General features: G+C 58.5%; 1 protein-coding gene across 2 annotated transcripts; it reads left to right on the forward strand.

Moving 5' to 3' along the window:
- The first annotated feature begins 1,731 nt into the window (after positions 1 to 1,731).
- On the forward strand, positions 1,732 to 21,990 carry ADPGK (ADP dependent glucokinase). Of its 2 annotated transcripts, none has more exons than XM_062206499.1 (7): positions 1,732 to 1,990; positions 4,539 to 4,764; positions 6,488 to 6,550; positions 15,051 to 15,171; positions 17,790 to 17,986; positions 18,488 to 18,586; positions 20,653 to 21,990. In XM_062206499.1, exons 1-7 carry the CDS (start codon positions 1,758 to 1,760, stop codon positions 21,205 to 21,207), a joined length of 1,494 nt encoding a protein of 497 aa, XP_062062483.1. In that variant the 5' UTR covers positions 1,732 to 1,757; the 3' UTR covers positions 21,208 to 21,990. The 2 variants fall into 2 exon arrangements, with proteins under 2 accessions (XP_062062483.1, XP_062062484.1); XM_062206500.1 differs by having other exon boundaries at positions 20,656 to 21,990.
- The last annotated feature ends 413 nt before the right edge of the window (positions 21,991 to 22,403 follow it).

Genomic DNA, 22,403 nt, shown 5'->3' on the forward strand with positions numbered 1-22,403 from the left:
GCGGGCTGTGGCCCTGCGTCAGAGAGCAGCACCGGTGAGCTGGAGCCGCGGGATGAGCTGCCCAGCCCAGCTCTCTAGAGGCCCATTGGTCCCACCTGGACTTCTGCCCCGAGCCTTCCAGACCACACAGCGGGCAGCTGTTGACCAGCTTTCGTGGGATAGCTGGGTGCCGACAGGACTCTGCTGCCTCCTTGATGCTGTTTGCCTCTGAATTTTCCGGAACCAAACTGCTTTCTCCTCTCGTTAGGCCCGAGGAGAGAGAAGCGATAGCAAAGACCATGCCTGGAGGCAGGTTGGGGCAGGGGTGCTTTGAGACCCAGACGGCCCTTTCCTGTCCCGCCCAGGCAGTGGGACCTCCGCTGTCCACTCTGGGACACTTCACAAATAGCCCCCAGAAACCTAACAGGAAAACAACTTTGGAAAAACATGGGGGTTGCATCCCAGAGGGCACAGACAGGCCATCAGCACCTGCAACCATTGAAGAGCTGTGTCCAGGGCCTGGAGTTCTGGCTGTGAGGAAGGGGTGCGGGGTGAGTGCCGACCAGAGGCCGCCCCAGGCTGCACCACCACCTGCTTGGAGCCCAGCCGGGCTTTGGCTCCCACCTGGCTGCGCGGCCCACAGTGCAGACCCAGGCTGACCGCTGACCACGGGTCGGGTGAGGGCGGGAGGCCCGGGGCGGCTCCCCTGACGGCCACAGGGACCGGAGCTCCCGCTGCAGCCTACAACGCGCCTGCACCCCACAGTGCAGACCCAGGCTGACCGCTGACCACGGGTCGGGTGAGCAGGTGAGGGCGGGAGGCCCAGGGCGGCTCCCCTGACGGCCACAGGGACCGGAGCTCCCGCTGCAGCCTACAACGCGCCTGCACCCCACAGTGCAGACCCAGGCTGACCGCTGACCACGGGTCGGGTGAGCAGGTGAGGGCGGGAGGCCCGGGGCGGCTCCCCTGACGGCCACAGGGACCGGAGCTCCCGCTGCAGCCTACAACGCGCCTGCACCCGGACCTGCACATCAGGAGTAAACTCCGTCCTGTTCAAGCAGGAGTGACGCGGTCCACGTCCTGGCCGGCCCAGGACGGAGGGAAGCAGGCGCCGAGCGCGGGAAGGCGGCCGCCCCTCTACCGCCCCGGGAGCAGCCTCGTCCCAGGCCCGGCCCGGCCTCCCAGCTCCCGGGGCCGCCCCTGGGGACCTTCAGCCCCAACCAGCCGACTTGAGGCCCCGACTCGGAGCGAATTCCAGTGGAGACGCTCGGTCCCGGGTCTCGGTCCCGGTCGGCTTCCCCAGGCGGCCCCGTCTCCTGCGAGGGACGCCCCTAGACAGGGGCGGAGGTGGGCCGGGAACCAGGGCGCGGGCCACGGCCAGGACCGGGACGGAGCCGGACACCTCCCGGAGCGACGGACGCGGCCTGAGAGGCGGCCCGCGGCGCCCCGCCCACTCGGCGCCCCGCCCACGCCAGCGCCCAGACTGGCCTGAGGCGCCCCGCCCACAACCAGCGCCGAGACTCGGCCCGCGGCGCCCCGCCCACTAGGCGCCCCGCCCACAACCAGCGGCCAGAATCGGCCTGCGGCGCCCCGCCCACAACCAGCGCCTTGGCTCGGCCTGAGAGGTGGCCCGTGGCGCCCCGCCCACTTCGGCGCCCCGCCCACGGCCCCGCCCCTTTCCGGTGGGTGCCTGGCGCGCTGGTGTGACGTAACACGCGCGTCGACGTCGGCGCGTGCGGAGCCCGGAAGAGGCGGGAGCCCGGAACGTGGCGGTACCCATGGCGCTGTGGCGCGGCTCCGCGTACGCGGGCTTTCTGGCGCTGGCGGTCGGCTGCGTCTTCCTGCTGGAGCCCGAGCTGCCGGGGTCGGCGCTGCGCTCGCTCTGGAGCTCGCTGCGACTGGGCCCGGCGCCGGCGGCCCTGGGACCCGCCTCCCCCGAGAGCCGGCTGGCGGCCGCCTGGGACGCGCTCATCGTGCAGCCGGCCCGGCGCTGGCGCCGCGTGGCCGTGGGGTGAGTGCCGGGGCGCGGGGCCTCCCTGAGGGGGCGCGGGCGCTCGGGGGCCGGCCCCGGCGGCGTGGGGTGCGGTTTCCGGGCGTCCTCCTGGCGAGGGGCGTCGGGCCTGAGGGCCGTGGGCGCCGCGGGACTCCGCGGGCTGCGCTCGGCGTCGGTGGCCCCTGCCCGCCCGCTCGGCCCGCCGCGGGCTCCCCCGTCCGCGCGGCGCCCTCAGCGGCTGGGCCCTGGCTGCCGGCTCCGTCTGACGCCCCCCGCCCGTCCTCTCCGCCCGGTGTCGGGGCGCCTGTCCCGGGCGGCCCCCGTCTCTCCCGGACTGGACTCCTGCTCCGCCCCGCAGGCGCCGCGCGAAGCCTGGGTGTGGGCGCGGCCCCACCGAGCGGCCGCCGGCGTGGACGCGCTCGCGGGGGCGCCCTGCGGCGTCTGCCTTCGCGTCTCCGCGGCCCACGTGCGGCCCCGTCAGCCGTCTCGGCCTCTCCCTCGCTGCCCGAGGTTGGCGTCAGCCCCCGGCTCCTGTCGGGCCCGTGCCGGCCTCACCCGCAGGGAACGGTGGTCAGCTCGGGCCGCTGTCTGACAGCAGGAAGGCCTTCTCGGGTCTGAGGCTGAGAGCGCGCGGCCCGGTGCCGGCGGGGCTGGCTCCCGGCGTCGTCCCGGTGTCTCCATCCCTGCGGGGCAGGGCGCACCTCGTGGGCTCCGTTAACCCTGATTCCTCAAGGCCGCGGTCCACACGCAGTCACGGGGGGGGGGGGCGGCGCTCTCCCGTGCAAATGGGGGGTGTGCTTGTGACACGGCCCGGTCCGCGACAGGTGTGGAAGCTTCGCTGAGCGAGTGGGATGAGCAGGGCGACCCGCTCTCCCGAGGAGGGTCCTGACTCCCCCAGGGGCTCAGAGCCGGCTGTGCGCACAGACGTCAGAGTGAAGCCTAGCACCTGCTGTCTTTGGTGGATCTGGGACTTCCCGGGGCTCCCAGGCAGCCTGGCCTGTGGCCTGCGCAGGGCGGGGATGGTGGCTTCTCCGTGTCCGTGCTTTTCTGACAGCACACGGGTGGGGCAGGACAGGGTGTCCCTCACAGGGTCACTTCCAGCAGAGGCGCAGGTCGCCCTGGTTTTAGGGGAGGGGACACAGGACATCCCTCCGTGGGAGGCTTAACAGTGCCGCCTTGGTAAGGAGCCCTGGGGAGGGGCGGCATGGGCACAGCCAGGGAGAAAGACTTGTCCAGGCAGAGGGGCGAGGGCCAGACACAGGGGTGGAGACGGGAACAGAGGGGCGCGAGCCCACCTGGCGAGGACCAGACACAGGGGTGGAGACAGGGTGGGCACAGCCAGGGAGAAAGACTTGTCCAGGCAGAGGGGCGAGGGCCAGACACAGGGGTGGAGATGGGAACAGAGGGGCGCGAGCCCACCTGGCGAGGACCAGACACAGGGGTGGAGACGGGAACAGCAGGTGGCTGTGCTGCAGCAGAGGGGCCGGGCCAGACTGGAAGGGCCTTGTGTGTCGGTGTGTGGTGGGGCTCAGGAAAGCCGGGGAGCGGCGCCGGGGCTTTGCCGAGTGACTGGTGGGAACGGGAAGGGTGGCTTTGAGCAGTGGCTGCAGCCTGTTTGCTTCTGGACGTAATTTCTGCTGGTTTGCATGTACACAGAGTAGAAGACTGTCGTTTGGGGAATTGACTTAGGAGCTTGCACAACACTCATTCGTTCATCCATTTCCTTCCCTTTCTCTCACTTCATTCATTCATTGATTCTCTGGTTTCACACACATACACTTACACATACATGCACACATTCATTGGCTCTTCTCAGAGCTGGGGCTGCCTGTGTGCTGTCCCCACCGTGAGGATGGCGTCCCCCACAGGCAGAGGCAGGAAGGCCCCGGCCGTGTCCTGTGACTGGGGGCCCTGCGCTGTAAAGGAGGGGTGACGGTAGGTGCAGGAAGCCAGAACCTCGTGCACGTGGGCACTGGCTGTACACGCTGGACCCCCGCGTCCTCTGCTGGCTCCGTGCAGCCACCAGGTATCGGGGCATCAGCTCTCCCAGCCGCTGCAGTCCGCAGTCGGTCCTGGGAACACTGGGCGGGAGGGCCTGCGTCCTGGCACACGGCCTGCCCTGCTCGTGCGCAGGCTTCCGCTGGGAGCGGCGGTCTCTCGGGTGTGACTGCCCGCCGTCCTCACTGTGTTTCCACGGGAGGTTTCTGCTGCTCAGCTTCAGACCGAAGCGTACTGCACAGGCCTGCTCCTCAGCGCACTGCTAGCTGTTTGCCCAGCAGCTCTGAGTTAAATGCCGGGGTTACTGCCGTTTCATAGATGACACGTTCACATGCCTTTGTCCCACAGCCTCGCGCTGCGATGCTGAGCGCCTGTCTCCTCACTGTGAGCGGTGCGAGGTTTGCCTGGCGTCCTGACCCCCGTGCCTCCACCCAGACACAGGTCTCCTTGCCCGTGTGCTGTTGACTTTGCACTTGGGCACGGTTCTCTGCGGCGTCTTCCTGCTGTCAGATGAGGGAGCACCCCGTGCCCCGGCTGCTGTCACTGATCTCGATCCCCTCCCTTCCAGGGTCAACGCATGCGTCGATGTGGTGCTCTCGGGGGTGCGGCTCCTGCAGGCACTTGGTCTGAGCCCCGGGCCTGGCAGAGATCACGCTGTCCTGCATTCACGGAATGATCTGGAAGAAGCCTTCGTGCACTTCATGGGGAGGGGAGCGGCTGCCGAGCGCTTCTTCAGCGACAAGGAGGCCTTTCAGGACATCGCCCGGGTGGCCTCGGCGCTCCCGGCAGCCCAGGTCTGTTGACTCCCGGGCAGGTGCGGGGGTTGGGGGTCTTTCTGGTGTGGTTCCTGAAGCACTGGGAGCCAGTTCTGCAGGGTCTGCCCTGTCCTACAGCAGTGTCTGACCTTCCGCTGTTTCCAGTCAGGTCCGTGCAGCGAGCTTGGGTCCTGCTTCCATCCTGCCTTTTGTTGCATGGTGAGAAGAATTCTGCTGAAGGGCATGATGGTCCCTGCTATTCTGTCATGCTGTGAACCCACAGAGCTAGTCGCTACCAGGCATGCACTTGAGTTTGGTGCCTCTTGAACTGCCTTAAACCTCAGGGCAAGGGCACTGGTGACAGTAACTGGTGTCTGCAGCGTCTTGTGCACTGTCCTGGATTCTGGGGTGACTTCTGGCTGTCCTGGTGAAGCAGACAGTATTCTAAGCCAGCAGTTAAGCCAGTGAGTTAAAAGGCCAGATTTGGGTTTGCATATCACAGACATCTGTGCACGTAGCTCTGGAAAGCTGTTAGTGTCAGTGCACAGACTTGGGGAGGGGCGGGGTGTCCAGTGTCCAGGTGGTGGCTTGGTCTGTGCCTCTGCGTGGGCTCAGGGCCAGGCCATTGAGCAAGTTGTCTCAGCTTTGGAACTAGAGCGGCAGCCTTCTCTCCTGTTGGCCACTTCCCAAGGCTCAGGGATCCGCCTGTGGCAGCCTGCAGGGCCCGCCTCGGGTCAGCTGCCCTCCAGCTGAGAGGGCTGGGTGGGAGGGACAGCACTGTCCTCTGGGAGGGCGGGGTGGAGGGACAGCACTGTCCTCTGGGAGGGCAGGGTGGAGGGCCAGCACTGTCCTCTGGGAGGGCGGGGTGGAGGGACAGCACTGTCCTCTGGGAGGGCGGGGTGGAGGGACAGCACTGTCCTCTGGGAGGGCGGGGTGGAGGGCCAGCACTGTCCTCTGGGAGGGCGGGGTGGAGGGACAGCACTGTCCTCTGGGAGGGCGGGGTGGAGGGCCAGCACTGTCCTCTGGGAGGGCGGGGTGGAGGGACAGCACTGTCCTCTGGGAGGGCGGGGTGGAGGGACAGCACTGTCCTCTGGGAGGGCGGGGTGGAGGGACAGCACTGTCCTCCGGCAGCACCGCTCCCTGCTGGATTTGCTCCAGGGAGGCCGTCTGCCGGCACATCTTCCTTCCTCAAGATGTGGCGGCCAGCGGTTCTGAGCGGGAGGGGCTCCCGTGCACCCCCGCAGCAGAGGCCGTACAGGTGAGGCAGTGTCGGGGGCCTGCTGAGGTTTCAGGCCAGGGAAGGGGTCTCTGGTCCTGTCCCATCAGGCAGTTGCGGGAAAAGGGAAATGGATCACACTGTAGCTGATTCTTGAGACTGGACCAGGATTTACCTGCTGTGAGGAGGGAGGGTCCTAGGGCAGGGAACAGTGGTGGGGGAAGGGAAGGGCCGGAGACGCGGGGGCCTCCCCTCGGAGTCAGGTTTCAGCTCAGCCTAGCGTCTGTGGAGTGGCCTCTGGTGGCCACCACATCCCGTCCTGGAAGGACCACGGTGTGGAGCACAAGCTCCAGCCACACTTCCCGTGTTGTGTGTCTGCCTGGCGGCTCGGAGTCGGGCTCAGTCTGCCGTGCGGGCAGTGTCCTAACCCTGCCTGGTTCCTCCTCTGTTCCTCCTCTCTGTCCCCTGTTGCAAAGTCACACAGCACATCCCTGGGGGAACTGAGCTGCAAACTCAAAGTGCTGATAGCTGTGCTCTGTCCTGCAGCACTACGTCGGAGGGAATGCCGCTCTAATTGGACAGAAATTTGCAGCCAACACAGATTTAAAGGTAGGACAAACCCCCAGGTGAACACCTGCGCTTTCACTAGTGCTGCAGCACTTTCGGGAGTCAGAGTGCGTGGGTGGGTGTCAATTCCGTCTGTGTCGCCTGCTGTGTGTCAGACCCTGGTGGCCCGTGTGGCAGCAGTGCAGCGTTAGGCATGAGGTGCAGGGACCACAGGGCGTGCGTGCAGCGTCTGATGCTTGCAGCAGCCCGGCAGGGCCGTGGGTGCCACTGCCGTGCCCTCCTGCCCTGCTCGCTCTGCCGGGCCGGCGGGCGGCTTAGTGAGGTAACAGCTGGTGACTCTTGGAGCCAGGGCTCTGATCTGGGCCCTGGGATCAGAACCTGAGCCTGGGGTTACGCAAGCGAGGAGAGAAAACGCAGTTAGCGATGACGCCGAGCCTGATCCAGAGTCCGGAAGAAGGAAAGCCACTAGCTCGGAGCCCGTGGGAGAGCGTGTGTGAGTGTGAAGCCGTTCAGGTCACGTAGGAAATGAAGCAGCTTCTTGTGCTGTGAGCAGGGCAGGTCCGAGGGAGAGGCCAGCGGGAGGTCACTGCCCCTGAGCAGTCAGATGAGGCGGGCTTGGAGTAGAGGGGCCAGGAGGGGAGGCGGATCTGTCTGCTGACACTGCCGTGGCCACAGCACGCGTGGGGAATGAGGCGCGTGCACAGTGGTTGTGGTTGCCCGTGGCCCAGCAGGAACCGTGACGAGCCCTCTGGTTGGTCAGGGATGCAGCCAGAAGCAGAGCCGACCTCAGTAACGCGGACAGCGTGCAGCTCGGAGATTCACGGCAGACAGCGCGCACCAGGAGAGGGGTGTGCGTTCCATCTAGAACTTTCCCACTTCAGTGAGAAGTCCAGCTCTCCGGAGATGCTGGAGTGGAAAGTGCCGTGGTTGGTGGTCATTCTCCTCACAGGTAGTACTTAACTCTCAAGACCCAGGGCTGACCTCGGACGTCTTTCCATGTCATGGTAGAAGAGAGGGTGGAGCCAGAGCTCTTGGGAGACAGGCAGGCCCTCGGGTCCCCGAGAGGCAGCCCTGCCCGTGCTGAGGCGCAGTGCCGGCCCTGGGAGGACAGTGCCCTGGAGAACTAGGAGGGGACGGCAGTGCTCGTGGTCTGGACAGGCCAGGCTGGGGCCGGTCGGATTGGGAGGCCTCCTGAGGAAGGAGCCCGAGGAGAGAAAGGGGTCTCTGTCGCTCCATCCGAAGACAGTCTTAGGACCTCAAAGATGAGACAGGTCCACAGAGGCCAGGAGTGCGGTGTGCTGGGGCGTGCTGGAGCAGGACCCAAATGCCAGGCGGTGCTGGGCTCAGGTTAACGTGTTGAAGGCCTTGCAGCCTGGGCCAGGACGTCCTGTGAGACCTGCCAGAGACTAAGAACTAAGTATTGATAACAGGGACCAAGGCCCAGTCAGACAGAGTGGCAGGCTCTGTGCTGCGGGGCTTGGTGGGGACTGCGCTTTTCTGGTACGTGGTACGCTGCACGAAGAACAGGGGTGAGGGGACCAGCGCTGTGGTGTAGCAGGTTAGCCTCCCCCTGCAGCACCAGCACCCCACTTGGGCGCTGGTTAGAGTCCAGGCTACTCCACTTCTGATCCAGCTCCTTGCTAATGCACTTGGGAACACAGTGGAGGATAGCCCAAGTGCTTGGGCCTCTGCACCCACATGGGAGACGTGGGAAAAGCTCCAGGCTTCTGCCTGGCTGTTGTAGCCATTTGGGGAATGGAAACAGCGGTTGGAAGATATCTCTGTCTCTCCTCCTTTCTCTGTAACTCTGCCTTTAAAAAAAAAAAAAAAACAGGGCAAGGTGAAGAGATGAAAGCCTCGCTGCCTGGCTTTGCCTTGGTTGGTTTAGTTGTTTGAATGTGTTGGAAGTGCGCAAGTATTACCTGTTAATCAAAAATTTTAATTTTTTTAAAAAAGATTTATTTATTTATTTGAAAGGTAGAGTTACAGACACTGAGAGGGAGAGACAGTGAGAAAGGTCTTTTTTCCGTTGGTTCACTCCCCAGATGGCCGCAATGGCTAGAGCTGTGCAGATCCAAAGCCAGGAGCCAGGAGCTTCTTTCCGGTCTCCCATGTGGGTGCAGGGGTCCAAACATTTGGGTCATCTTCTGCTGCTTTCCCAGGCCATAGCTGGATTGGAAGAGGAGCAGCTGGGACTAGAACTGGCACCCATATGGGATGTAGGTGACATAGGCAGAAGATTAACCTACTGCGCCACGGCACCGGGCCCAACAATTTTAAATTTTTAAAAGGACATTTTTTAGAAAGATTTTATTTATTTGAGAGGTAGTTACCGAGAGAGAAGGAGAGACAGAGAGGTCTTCCATCTGTGGTTCACTCCCACAGTGGTTACAATGGCTGGAGCTGAGCCAATCCGAAGTCAGGAGCCAGGAGCTTCTGGGTCTCCCACACGGGTGCAGGGGCCCAAGGACTTGGGTCATTTTCTGCTGCTTTCCCAGGCCATAGCAGAGAGCTGGATTGAAAGTAGAGCAACCGTTCAAACGTTGGGTTCAAGTCCAGATGGGATGCCAGCACCTAGAAGCACATATTCTTGAGCTTTTGGGTAGCAGGCACCGTTTCAGGAGCTGCATGTCTGGTGGTGGATACAGCAAACACAGCACCCAGCCTTGTGGAGAACACACGAGTCTTTGCTGTAGGGCGAGTGCCATTGCAGCTGGACATTAATTAGCTTTTTTTATTTGTAGTAAAAAGTGGGGGTGTAGGAAAAAAGAGAACAAGGTGTTTTCCAGAGGTCCTCTCACAGTGAGCACTCACAGGGTTCTAACTTTGAGCCAAGCTCCGTTCTGGGCACAATGGCTGTGCGTGAACTCCCCTGATCCTCAGAGTGCCCTGTGGGGGAGACCCCTTTATTACAATACCACATTTCTCACATGGGAAATTAGGCCACACCTAGTAATGGGAGAGCTGGAAGTTGACCCTAAGCAGCCTAGCTCTGGAGCCCAGACTGTTATAGCTGTGCTGAGCTCCATCTCAGAAACGGGCCCTGGGGGAGAGCGAAGGCAGACTTGCTGGGGTGAAGCCAAACTGCGGGAGAGCAGCAGGCCTTTACAGACAGCCAGTGGGATCTGGCCAGGAACTGGGAGTGGGTGTTGGGTTTGGTCGGGTGCGCTTCTCCGTCTGCTCAGATGACTGCGTGGCTTTTTGTCTTCCATTTTGCATTGATTTCTGAGTGTCAGAACAACCTCGCATCCCTGGGATAAACCTGACATGGTTCTGATGTGTTAATTTACATGGAGTATTACCGGATTCAATTTGCTAAAATGTCTGGCTGTGCTGCCTACAGGATGAGTTGGAAGATGTTTCCTTATCTCCGTTTCTGAAGAGTGTGCAGAATTGGTATTCTGCCTTACATGTTTCTGGTATTCACCAGTAACACCTTCTAGATCTAGAGTTGAAATTCAGATTTTTGAAATCTTTCAGGGGCTTCATCCATTTCTTATAAATTGTTGTATTAGTTTGCATAAAGTCAACCACAGTATTCCCTTAGCCCCTTAAGATCTGGAGAACCTATTGTGGTTTTGTTCCTCTTGATGATGATGCTAGTCATTTGTGTATTCTCTTTTCCATTCATGAGCAGTTTGGCAAAGGTTTATCAGTTTTATTGCTTTTTGAATTTAAACAGTTTTGGGTTTCATTGATTTTTCTGTCTCACTGGTTTTTGCTCACATTGGGTTTGACTAAGATAAAGTCACTGATTTGAGATGGTTCCTTTATCAAATGTAGGTGTTTGATGTTGTGAGTTTGCCTCTTAAATCCTCCTTTATCTGCACCCAGCAGATTTTGATTTTTTTTTTAAAGATTAGTTTGAAAGGCAGAGTACTAATTTTCCGTTGCTGGTTCACTCCCCACATAGCTGCAATGGCTGAGACCAGGCAAAAGCCTCTGGGGAGGGCCAGCACTGTGGCGCAGTGGATAAAGCCACTGCCAGCATCCCTTATGGGCACTGGTTCAAGTCTCAGATGCTCCACCTCCTATCTAGCTCTCTGCTATGGCCTGGGAAAGTAGTAGAAGATGGCCCAGGTCCTTGGGCCCCTGTACCCACGTGGAAGACCCAGAGTAACCGTGTGTTCTCTCTCTCTCTGCCTCTGCCTCTCTGTATCTCTGCCTTTCAAGTAATAAATGGGTAAATCTTTAAAAAAAAAAACTTCTGGAAACTCCATCCGGGTCTCCCATGTGGGTGGCAGGAACCCAAGCACTTGGGCCATCCTCTGCTGCCTTCCCAGGTGCATTAGCAGATCTAAGTAGAGCAGCCAGGACTTGAACCAGGAAAACAGTGGCACAAGCAACAGCTTAACCTGCTGTGCCACAACACTGGCCCTGAGACATTTGTCTTTTATTTTCATCCAGGTCAAAACACTGTCTTATGTCTCTTAATTTCTTGAGATACATAATTTAACAGCCCATTTATGGACTAGAGGTGTGTTAGTTTATGTCTACTTGGAGATTTTTCCAGATATCTTTCTGTTACTGATTCTGTTTTAATTCCATATGGTTAGAAAATGCACTTTCTAGGGCCTGCGCTGTGGCACGGCGGGTTGACGCCCTGGCCTGGGGCACCGGCATCCCATGTGAGCACCAGTTCTAGTCCTGGCTGCTCCACTTCCAGTCCAGCTCTCTGCTATGGCCTGGGATAGCAGTGAGGGATGGCCCAATTCACTGGGCCCCTGCGCCCGCGTGGGAGACCTGGAAGAGGCTCCTGGCTCCTGGCTTCAGATCGGTGCAGTTCCGCCATTGCAGCCAATTGGGGAGTGGGCCATCGGATAGAAGACCTCTCTCTCTCTCTCTCCCTCCCTCCCTCCCTCCCTCCCCCTCCTCTCTCTCTCTCTCTCTCTCTCTCTCTCTCTGTGTAATTCTGACTCTTAAGTAGAAAATCAATAAATCTTTAAAAAAAGCAAATGCACTGAGACCTGACACCTGTGAACTGTGTTGACCTTTTTTATGGCCTAGATGTGATGTTTTTGAAGTTCTGTGTGCACTGGAAAACTTTTCGGGATTACCTCTGTGCGGGTCTTTCTGAGAGGACTAGTGTGTGAGTGTCAGGTCAGGTAGGTCGATGGTGCTGTCCAGGTCTTCTCCGTGTCTGTGTGACCCATCAGTCACTGAGAGGAGCGTGTTGACAGCTCCATTCATAGTTGTAGACTTCTGGCTGTTTACCCTGCAGTTCTAAACACACCGCTTCGTGTATGTGAAGCTCAGTTAACTCGGTGCATGAAAATTCAGGATTGTTCCATGTCCCTTGTGAATTAACCCCACAGTCAGTACTAGAGATACAGTCTTCTATGAGGGGGCGGTGCTGTAGCTCAGGGGGTTAACAATCTGGCCTGAAGCACCACCATCCCATATGGGCGCCGGTTCGAGACCCGGCTGCTCCACTTCCGATCCAGCTCTCTGCTATGGCCAGGGAGAGCAGTAGAAGATGGCCCAAGTCCTTGGGCCCCTGCACCCATGTGGGAGACCCAAAAGAAGCTCCTGGCTTCGGATTGGTGCAGTTCCAGCCATTGCGGCCAATTGGGGAGTGAACCATCGGATGGAAGACTTCTCTCTGCCTCTCCTCTCTCTGTAATTTTTACTTTCAAATAAATAAATCCTTTAAAAAAAATTCTGTGAAATATTTTTGATTAAAATAGTCATTCCAAAATTATTTTGATAGATATCAGCATAGGATTTCTTTTTCTATCTTGTGCTTTTAATCTATTTACATCTTTATATTTCCTGTAGCTATCATGTATTTGTAGCTTTAAAAAATTTTTTTATTTATTTATTTGACACAGTTAGAGACAGAGAGAAAGGTCTTCCTTCCATTGGTTTACTACGCAAATGGCTGCTGTGGCTGGCGCTGTGCCGATCCGAAGCCAGGAGCCAGGTGCTTCTCCTGGTCTCCCATGCGGATGCAGGGGCCCAAGCACTTGGGCCATCCTCCACTGCCCTCCCGGGCCATAGCAGAGAGCTGGACTGGAAGAGGAGCAACCGGGACTAGAACCCGGCGCCCATATGGGATGGTGGTGCTGCAGGCAGAGGATTAACCAAGTGAGCCACGGCACCAGCCCCGTAGCTTTCTTTTTTTAATATAGAATTATTTATTTATTTGAAAAGCAAAGTTACACAAAGAGAGAGAAAAGTTTTCCATCCGCTGGTTCACTCCACAAATGACCACAATGGCCAGAGCTGGGCTGATCCAAAGCTGGGAGCCAGGAGCTACTTCCTGGTCTTCCAGTGGGTGCAGGGGCCCAAGCACTTGGGCCATCTTCCGCTGCTTTCCCAGGCCATAGCAGAGAGCTGGATCAGAAGTGGAGCAGCCAGGACTCGAACCAGTCTCCACATGGATGCCAGTGCAGCAGACAGTGGCTTAACCCACTATGCTGTAGCACCAGCCCTTGGAGCTTTCTTTTCAAGCCACTTTAACAGTTTCTGCCTTTGGTTGAGGTTCTTAGACCATTGGCATTTAACATGAAAGATAGAGTTACAGAGAGAAGGTGAGAGAGAGATCTTTTATCCGCTGGTTCACTTCTCAAATGGCTGCAGTGCCAGGAATGGACCAGGCCAAAGCCAGGAGCTTCTTTCAGGTCCCCCCCATGGGTGCAGGAGCCCAAGCAGTTGGGGGTCATCTTCCACTGCTCTCTCAGGTGCGTTAGCAGGAAGTTGGATCAGAAGTGGAATAGCCAGGATTCAAACCAGCACCCATATATAATGCTGGCACTGCAGGTGGAGACTTAACCTTTTACACCACAGCGCCAGCCCCATTATCTTTTAAAGAACTCAGATATAAGAAAAGTAATCATGTGTTTATCCAGAGTTACTACTTCTGCTGCTCTCATTTCATTGTTTGACTCCGTAGCTGTACCTGGTAGTGCTCTCATTCTGCTTGAAGGACTTCCTGTTTCATTTCCTATGGCTCAGGTCTGCCGCGGACCGACTCAGCTTTGGTGTGTCTGGAAACGCCTTCGTGGCCGGCAGCTGGACATCTGTGGGGTCACTGGGTTTCTCTCTGTCTCTTAGGGACCACTGTCCCTTGTTGCCTGATTGTCTAAGTAGTTTGGTCTCCCTCCCTCCTTTCCTTCCTTCCTTGAAAAGCGACAGACTGAGAGAGCTCCCATCCACCGTTAACTCCCCATATGCCTGCAGTGTCCAGAGCTGGGTCAGACCAAGCCAGGAACCTAATTACTTGAGCCATCATCCCTGGGTCTGTGTTGGCAGGAAGCTTGGAGTCAGATGTCAACCCTGGCATTCCATGTGGGACACAGTTGTCTATACCAGCGTTTTAACTACTAGGCTGCATGCCCACCCCATCTGAGTGCTTTGAAAACTGTTGTTTCATGTATTTTGTCTGTATTTTGTTGTTGCTTTAAGTGAGAGGCTAATTCTGACCTTTATTGTCTTTGAAATAAAGTTGTAGCCAAGAATTAGACAAAGGACATGGAGTGTAGGGGCGAGACTTTGAGGTTTCCTCGTTGGATACACAAGAGTGCCTCTTTCCCAAGTTTCGGCGTAGGGCACGTTCAGTCTCGGAGTCTGTGGTCTCTGAGGCTTTGCCTCTGAACCCTGCTCCAAGCCCTCGTTTTGGTGGTTTGTGTCTGTTAGCGCGACCTTGAGTGGCAGAAGCAGCAGAGATGTGAAATGGCTTCTAGAAGGAGTAGCCTGAGCATGTCCGGGTTGTTGTGAAGCACATGTTTTGAGAAAGTTGCTGAGCACTGCCCCCCCCCCCCCCCCCAGGAAACTTTGTCTCCAGACCTTGTGTGGGAGGCCGCCCTGCCCTGCTCCCCACACGGTGAAGGCCGCCAGGCGTTTGACCTCCCAGGTCCAGCCACCACTGGCTGCGCACTGGGTGCCGTCAGAGCTTTTTCTGCACTGTGTAAACCGTGAACAGTGTTTTCACCCGGTGACTTTGGGTAAATACCCCACGTGTGCTGCCTGCACAGGGTGTGAGTGAGAGGAGCGAGCGTGGATGTGGGCATGCCTTCTTTTGCTCGGGCTGCTGTCAAAATCCCATAGGCAGCAAGCACACTATTTCCACCCAGTTCTGGAGGGTGGGAAGTGCCAGGTCAAGGCTCCCACAGGTTTGCTTTGTGGTAAGGGGTCTGTTGCTGGCTTCGGGTGGCTACTGTGTCTCCGTGCCCTCCCATGGCCTTTCCTTGCTGTGTGCAGTGGGGACCAGGACCTCACCCTTACAGCCTCGTTTACGGATCTCTTAGAAGCGCTGTGCCCACATCTATCACAGGAGGGTTTGGGCTCGACATGCAGTGCACACCGGGTAACCTGGGCTTTGGGCAGCCTCCTTGCTGGGTGTGATGTAGCCGTCCTCTCTGGAGGAACGGCTCTGGTGACAGCCCTTCTCCTACATACCTCCCTCTCAGAGTGTTCAGAGCCAACATGAGCTCCACTGTATTTGCAGACGGGTGGAAGTGGCTGGATGTCCCTGCTGGCCGCTGTGCAGGGCTGGGGGAGGAGCGGGTCTCCTGACAGCCTGCATGTTGCTTGTCCCCAGGTCCTTCTCTGTGGTCCGGTTGGTCCCAAGCTGCATGACCTTCTTGATGACAATGTGTTTGTCCCTCCAGAGTCACTGCAGGAAGTGGATGAGTTCCACCTCATCTTAGAGTATCAAGCAGGTACGGGGAACCAGTAAGTACTGCGGTGAGCCTGCCCAGGGCTTGCCACACCAAGGCCTCCTGCCCACTGGGTCCCACGAAGCTGAGACCGACTGCAGACTCTCACAAGCAAACCCTCGGGCCTCCAAACAGGCATGCTCTGGACCCAAGTGGAAATGGGCATCCCGAATGAAAGTGAGACCACGGGAACATACACTCAGCCTGTTACTGAGAAGAGAGCAGGGCAGGTGGCCTCCCACCCGGCCCCGAGCAGCTGTGCCCTGGGCTCTTCCAGCTGCTTTCCCAAGCTGCTCCAGCTTGACTCCAGGCCTCGGCAAACTTCGCAGCGTTTTATTTTATTTTTCCTTGGGGGTGTGAGGCAAGGTGTTTTGTGTTCTGCATCACGTGTGCTATTTCCTATTGTGTGACAGTGTGGCGTGTGCCAATCCAGGCCCAGTCCTCCCAGTCCACCCCCAGCAGCTTTTGTGTTGCACAGACTGAAGTCTGGGTTCTGGGAGAGTCTGCAGGGTCTTTTGCAGGTTCCTGAGCTTCTGAATCAACATATCGCTAATTCAAGTTAAAGACCCAAGCCTCCTAACAGACCAGCTGGCACCTTAACTCCTTCTAGGCCAGGCTTCTGAGTGCCAGGCCGGAGACTGGAGCAGTGACGTTCCTGAGAGATTCCGAGTGGTGCCTGTTGGGAAGGTTGCCCGTCTTCAGGGACAGAAAGGAGTGGCTTCTTGTGTCTGGGTCTCTGAGTTCTTAGTGGAATCAGGAATTGAGGAAGGGCAGGGTCTGAGGCCCAGGGGTGGGGTGTGGGGGCAGGCAGTTCACACTGTGTGAGGCCTGGGGTTTCCTGCCTGAGCATGGGGGTGAGTGTGTTCAGTTGTTGTGAGGTTTTTTTTTTTTTTGACAGGCAGAGTGGACAGTGAGAGAGAGAGACAGAGAGAAAGGTCCTCCTTTTGCCGTTGGTTCACCCTCCAATGGCCGCCGCGGTAGCGCGCTGCGGCCGGCGCACCGCGCTGCTCCGATGGCAGGAGCCAGGTGCTTCTCCTGGTCTCCCATGGGGTTGTGAGTTTTAATGAGTGTGACCAGGACTGCGGGCCAGAGGCTCTGCAGCAGCCCCGGGCCTGCCTCGCAGGTGCCGCTGCTGCTGTGGCTGCAGACCCTCCTCGCCGCCCCTTCCCTTGGTGCCTGCGGCGAACGCCAGAACCTGTGTGGGTCCTGCTTGCTGCTGTGACAGCCAGCTGTCTTCAGACTGTGGGTGCTGACAGCTGCACTCTGTCACATCTGGCCTCTGAGGGAGACTGTCCCCACGCTTGGTCCCCAGGTTCCGCACTGAGTTTTCTGTCCTAGGCCCCGGGAGGGCAGGCAGCAGCCCTCGGGCCAGCTCTCTCAGCAGAACTCCATCCCCAGCTTCCCTCGGGCCTGGACCGGCAGATTCCGAGAGGATTTGTCAGCATTTTTTCTGTCCTACCAAACCTCCCCAGAGAAGCTCCTTTTCAGACTGGCATCCCGTGGGCCACTCCGCAGTTCTGCTGACTCTCTGGCTGCAGGGCAGGGTGGCGCATTGCAAGAAGAGCGTGCTTGCAGAAGTGGACACTGGACTGTGGGAGGGAAAGGGCTCTAGCTCCCCCAGTGGCTGAGGGCCCACCCGGCGCATCCTCCACCAGCCCTGTGTCCCGTGGGGCCTGAGCAGCTCACCACGTCCCTCCTTGTCCTCACCTAAGAGGCTCTTTGATTTCTGCCTCTGTCACTTCCTGGAAGAAGTCTGGGTGCCCTTGGCTGTGTGTCCAGCAGGGCCACTGTTGAAGCTCAGCTCCTTGCCACGCTCTGCAGAGAGCATGAATGCAATGCATTTCACTGTTGTACAAGGTTGGACTTGGAGTTCATCCCCCAATTTTTTATTGAGGTGGGCTTTTAGGTCGTCAGGTTGTCCTCTGATCCACTTGTCCTTTGTTCACTCATGCCCAGGGCCATATGCTGGGCACGAGGTGAGGCAGCAGGAGTAGTGGGCGCGACGGCAGGGCCTTGGCCTTGGACATACTATTGCAGAATCAGAAGCTAAGCCCTAGAATGGGGCCCAGCGGTCGTCCTGGGAGGGAGGTGACCATGTCTGCTCGGGGCAGCAGAGGTCAGGGAGGCTTCACCTTGAGATAGAAGGTGGCACTTGGTGCTGCGGCTGGGGCCACCAGGCATTCTTCCCCCGCAGTTCAGTATCCTGTGGGCAGCAGGCAGAGGAGGTGCGGTCACCCTGGATGCTGGGAGTTCAGCCTGCTCGGGCCCCCACTAAATGAAAGGAGCTGGGCGCCGTCTGGAAAGGGGGCGCACAGCTCCCACCTGGTGCTGGAGCTGGGAGTCAGGTGCCTGTGACTGCACATAGGAGCCCTGGTCAGCTCTCCTGGAACGCACAGGGAGCTCGTTACCTTGGGAAAGGCCTGTTTTGGGTTTGGGCTTAGGTTTCTGGTTTCTTTCTTGACTGACCACCACACAGTGCTGACCTTAGTCCACTGGAACCGGGGCACCTCAGCTAGAAGCCCCTGCTCAGCCCAGGCTCGGTGAGGCACCTGCGAGTCCCCCCAGCTCCAGGAGACCTCCGGTCTCTTCCTGTCTCCCATTGCGCTGACTGGCTCTTCCAGGGGAGGAGTGGGGCCAGTTAAAAGCCCCCCACGCCAACCGGTTCATCTTCTCCCACGACCTGTCCAACGGGGCCATGAACGCGCTGGAGGTGTTTGTGTCTAGCCTGGAGGAGTTCCAGCCCGACCTGGTGGTCCTCTCGGGACTGCACATGATGGAGGGACAGAGCACGGAGCTGCAGAGGAGGAGGCTCTTGGAGGTAAGGGCACTGGCCAGTCTCGCAGGTCCCAGCCGGCGACTGCTTCTTCCTACCCCTCGTGGCCTCTGCAGCAGGGCAGTCCGAGGTCCCGGCCTCCCCGGGACAGAGCTTGGCTGCCGGCTCTGCGGCTCGCCTCCAGTGAGGCGTCTCTTGTTCCCCTCGGGTCTGGGCAGCAGCAAGACTAGAACGGGACAGCTCGGAGCACTGGCCTGAGCCTCTGCCTCCTGTGTCGCCTGAATGTGGTGCAGGTGTGTGTCCTGTGTCCCATGTCACCGGTGCCATCTCACTGCACATGACCTACACTGCAGAGAGCCTGCACGCCCAGGCAGCCGTTGAGGCCACCCAGAGGCAGTTCCTCAGCAGCCACACTGTGTGCTTGGAGGTGCTGCCAGGGCTTGTAGCTGTCAGGACGCACACAGGGCGACTGGGTGGAGGGGTTTTCTTCCCTCTTGCCTGACTTCCTTCCATCTCTGATGGCGGCACTGCCTCTTCTCTTGGCAGGTTGTCACCTCCATTTCTGACATCCCCACAGGGGTTCCCGTTCACCTGGAGCTGGCCAGTATGACCAACAGGGAGCTGATGAGCAGTATCGTGCATCAGGTAAGCACGTGGGGCCCTCCTCTGGCCCTGACCTCCTGTCAGCAGGACCCGCTCAGGCCGTGTGCTGGCGTGTCGGTCACTCAGACCCAGGTCCCCGGGAATGCACTAAGGATCCAGGAGTGTTCTGGACCAGGATCTGCTCCTAGGTAGACATAGGGCACATAATTGCTGGAACTGGCTCTCTCTCTCCCTCAGTGAGCGGTTTGCAGTAGAAAGCCAAGCTCAGCTGCTTCCTGGTAAACTCAGGAAGCTCTGGGGGCTTCCCCTCCTGCCCACCAGGCATCTCGCTCAGCTCCTGCTTTGGACAGCAGCAGCACCGAGCCAGGGAGGCCACAGCTGCAGGCGCTGGAGACCCCGGCTGCTGGGCCGGTTGTGCCAGTCCTGAGCGTCTGGGCTGAGGCAGCCACTTAACCTTCTGCCTCACTGTCCCGCAGCCTGGTGACTGCAGAAACTGCAAGATGCAGCTAGTGTCTCCCTTCTGGTCCTCCCCGACTTGTTCCACTCTTAGTCACCTGGCTTGGTTTCTCTGTGTCCCTCCAGGGTTACTTGTGAGTGTGAGTGAAGAGATGTGGGAATACTGCCTTGGTGTTTCAGCCCCTTTTTACCCAAAGTAAGCACATGACCCACTGAGCACACTGTGGGCCCTGTTTTGTGCTCCTGGTGACTGTACCTTGGAGGTCTGTTCTGTGTCACATAATGTGGGCAGCACCTTCGGTCTCTGCACGGCCGCGTGGTTACAGTGGATGTGGGCTGTGCCTGTCTTGGGGGACATGGTGGTGCTCCCCTTTGCTGTTACGTACAGTGGTGCACAATAACTGCATCATTTCATTTTGCCTCTGAGCAGGTGCATGTGTGTCATAAGTTCGTAGAAGCAGAAGTGCTGGGTAGGAGAATAAAAAGGCATGAGGGCTAACGGAGGTTAACGGTGCCCACATGAGAACTACGCCGTGACTTCCCATGACCAGTGTGTATGGCTGCTGGTTTTCTCATACCATAGCCACCAGCATTGGATTAAAAATCTGCATTTCTATCAGTTTAACCTGAGGGAAAAAATGGCATTTCAGTGTAGTATGTTTATAGTCTTTCCTTTGTAGGGCTGGTTCAGACTCAGAACAACACTGAGCAGCCAGTGTAGAGTTCCTGTACCCCTGCCCCACATAGGCACAGCCCCCCAGCCCACCCACTGCCGGCACCCCCAGGGTGCATCCACCCCAGCCAGGAGCTGCCTCACCACACCACCACCACCACCGTTTACATTTGGGTTCATGGTGTTTTTCCAGAAAGTTTTTATTTGTATTTCTTTTTTAACATACAGCTCTTATCTTTTGGCTTTTTGAAAATGAGCTGTTTCTGAATTTTCTCTATGGCTCCCTACTCAGCCCTGAGCTGACTTTATGCAGGTGCCCTTCCTGGGAGGGGTGTGGTCAGGACGAGGCTGGGAAGCCCGCAGCCTGGTGCCTGGCAGAGCTGCCTCCACGCCACAGCCGGAGGCAGTCCCGGGTTCTGAGCACCTGACCCACAGACTTGCAGACTGAACTGCATCTCTCCTGCAGGAGCCTCCGCCTGCTCTGTGGGCTTCTGGTCCTGAGGCCAGAGCGCCCAGGAGGACATCAGGGAGGTTCTCCATAAGGTGGCAGCCCCTGTGGGGTGCCTCTGTCACCCAGCATTGTTAATGCAGCAGGCCCATCCCTGCTGATACAGCGTGGCTGTAGCAAGACACTGTGGCCCTCTTGCTTCTTGCTGTTGTGTCCACAGCACCTGGGTGACCCTGGCTGGCTGTGGTCAGGGTCTCCTCCCTTATGCGGCATAATACCTGCTGACGTTTTGGGGCCACTAATGAGGCTGCACCGTGTGTGCAAGAGAGCACAGCACCCGGTGCTGCAGCCAGAATTGCAGGTGTCGGCCCCTCCACCTGGCCAATCCTGGAGATGCAGACGGTTAGAGGAGCAGCCAAAGCCATGACTCCGGGGCCAGGAGCCCTGTGCACAGAAGGCTGCCTGCCTCCTTCCCGGGAGGGAGTCGGGAGCTGTGCCCGCCGGAGAGAGACCTGTCGCTGTCTCCGTTAGCAGGTCTTGCCCGCGGTGGCCTCCCTTGGGCTGAATGAGCAGGAGCTCTTGTTTCTCAGCCAGTCGGCCTCTGGGCCTCACTCATCCCTCTCTTCCTGGAACGGTGTTCCTGATGTGGGCATGGTCAGTGACATCCTCTTCTGGATCTTGAAAGAACATGGGAGGAGTGAAAGCAGAGCCTCGGACCTCACCCGGATCCACTTCCACACGCTGGTCTACCACATCCTGGCAACTGTGGACGGACACTGGGCCAACCAGCTGGCGGCCGTGGCCGCAGGAGCTCGCGTGGCGGCAACTCAGGCCTGTGCCACAGAAACCATAGATGCCAGTCGAGTGTCTTTGAGGGCGCCCCAAGAGTTCGTGACTTCCCGTTTGGAGGCAGGCTCCAGGATTGTGTTAAACCCACGTGAGCCCATCGTGGCGTGGCACAGGGAGGGGGTGTCCTTCCACTTCACGCCCGTGCTGGTCTGCAAAGACCCCGTCCGCACCGTGGGCCTGGGAGACGCCATTTCAGCCGAAGGCCTCTTCTATTCGGAGGTCCACCCCCGCTCCTAGGAGGTTCCTCCAGGGGGCTCTCAGGAAGGAGACCCGGCCGGGGGAGAATTCCAGGAGGGAAGAGGTTTGGAAGACAGGACTGAGGGTGTCACAGCTTCTAGACCTGACGGGAAGACAGCCACAGAAACAACAGGTGAAACTGTGCCGCACACATTCCAGCCTGGGGGCGAGCCCACGGGGACTCTTCAGGTTTGCATCAAAACGCAGCTAGCCCTAAGGGGACTGGACCTGTGGTGTTTGTGTTGTGTGTGGCGGGGAAAGCCCTCCCCAGGCCCAGAGCCCCGGCTTATGCAGCATCCTCGAGCACTTCCAGCCCAGCTGCTTCCCCAGGGAGCGTGTCCCCTCCTCACCTGCCTCGGGTCACGGCTCCAACCCAGCGTTCTGAGCACAGACCCGAGCACACCCCTCAGGCTCCTGCTCAGCCTGGGCCAGAGCCGCAGGGCAGGACAGGCTTCCTGGGTGTCACAGTGGCACACAGGCCGGCAGCCGGGGGCCTCAGCCCAGCGCTTGGCTCTGCCGTGCTTTCCGCAGCAGCAGATGAGTTCTGTTCCTCCTGAGCCTTGGAGGAATTTGCTTTTACAACTGGAATGTGCTTCTCCATGTCTAACAGATCATGTGCGTAATAGATCATTGTGTGTTATGTTTTCATCAACACAGCCATGAAAGAGCTGGACCTCGTAAGAGCCCCAGGATCATGAATAAACGTGTCTGTTAATATTTATTTTTTTTAATCAAGATTCTGTGTGCTTCTAAAACTATTAAAAACAACTTATATTTCATGAATCTCGTCTCTGGTTGATGTTGTTTCTACTAGCATATGGTCACTGTGCTCTGTGCGTGTCCCTCCCTCGTGCTGGGCTCTCTAAAGTGCTAGCACTGTGGCATAGCCGCATGGAAGTCGGATCAGAGTGTGGCAGTCCGAGAGTGCCGTGTCATTCCAGCTTGCTCCAGGGGCCGCCATGTCACAGCAGGCCCACAGGAGCCACTTCTGCCGTCTCAGAGCCCCATCAAGCCTCCTGTCTTGACCTGGCTCCCTCTTCAGGCCGAGGGAAAGGCGGGATTGCTTCTGCACAGAAAAGGTAAGCCTTAGCACAGCTCGCGGCTGAGCGCATCCCTGGCTGCTCCCCATCCTGCTCTGCCTGCACGCTCAGTGACAGATACGAACCACCAGCCTCCCCACCCAGCTTTATTAGGAA

This window comes from Lepus europaeus, chromosome 11 (genome assembly GCF_033115175.1).
Source record: "Lepus europaeus isolate LE1 chromosome 11, mLepTim1.pri, whole genome shotgun sequence".
In the NCBI taxonomy this organism is placed as follows: domain Eukaryota; kingdom Metazoa; phylum Chordata; class Mammalia; order Lagomorpha; family Leporidae; genus Lepus; species Lepus europaeus.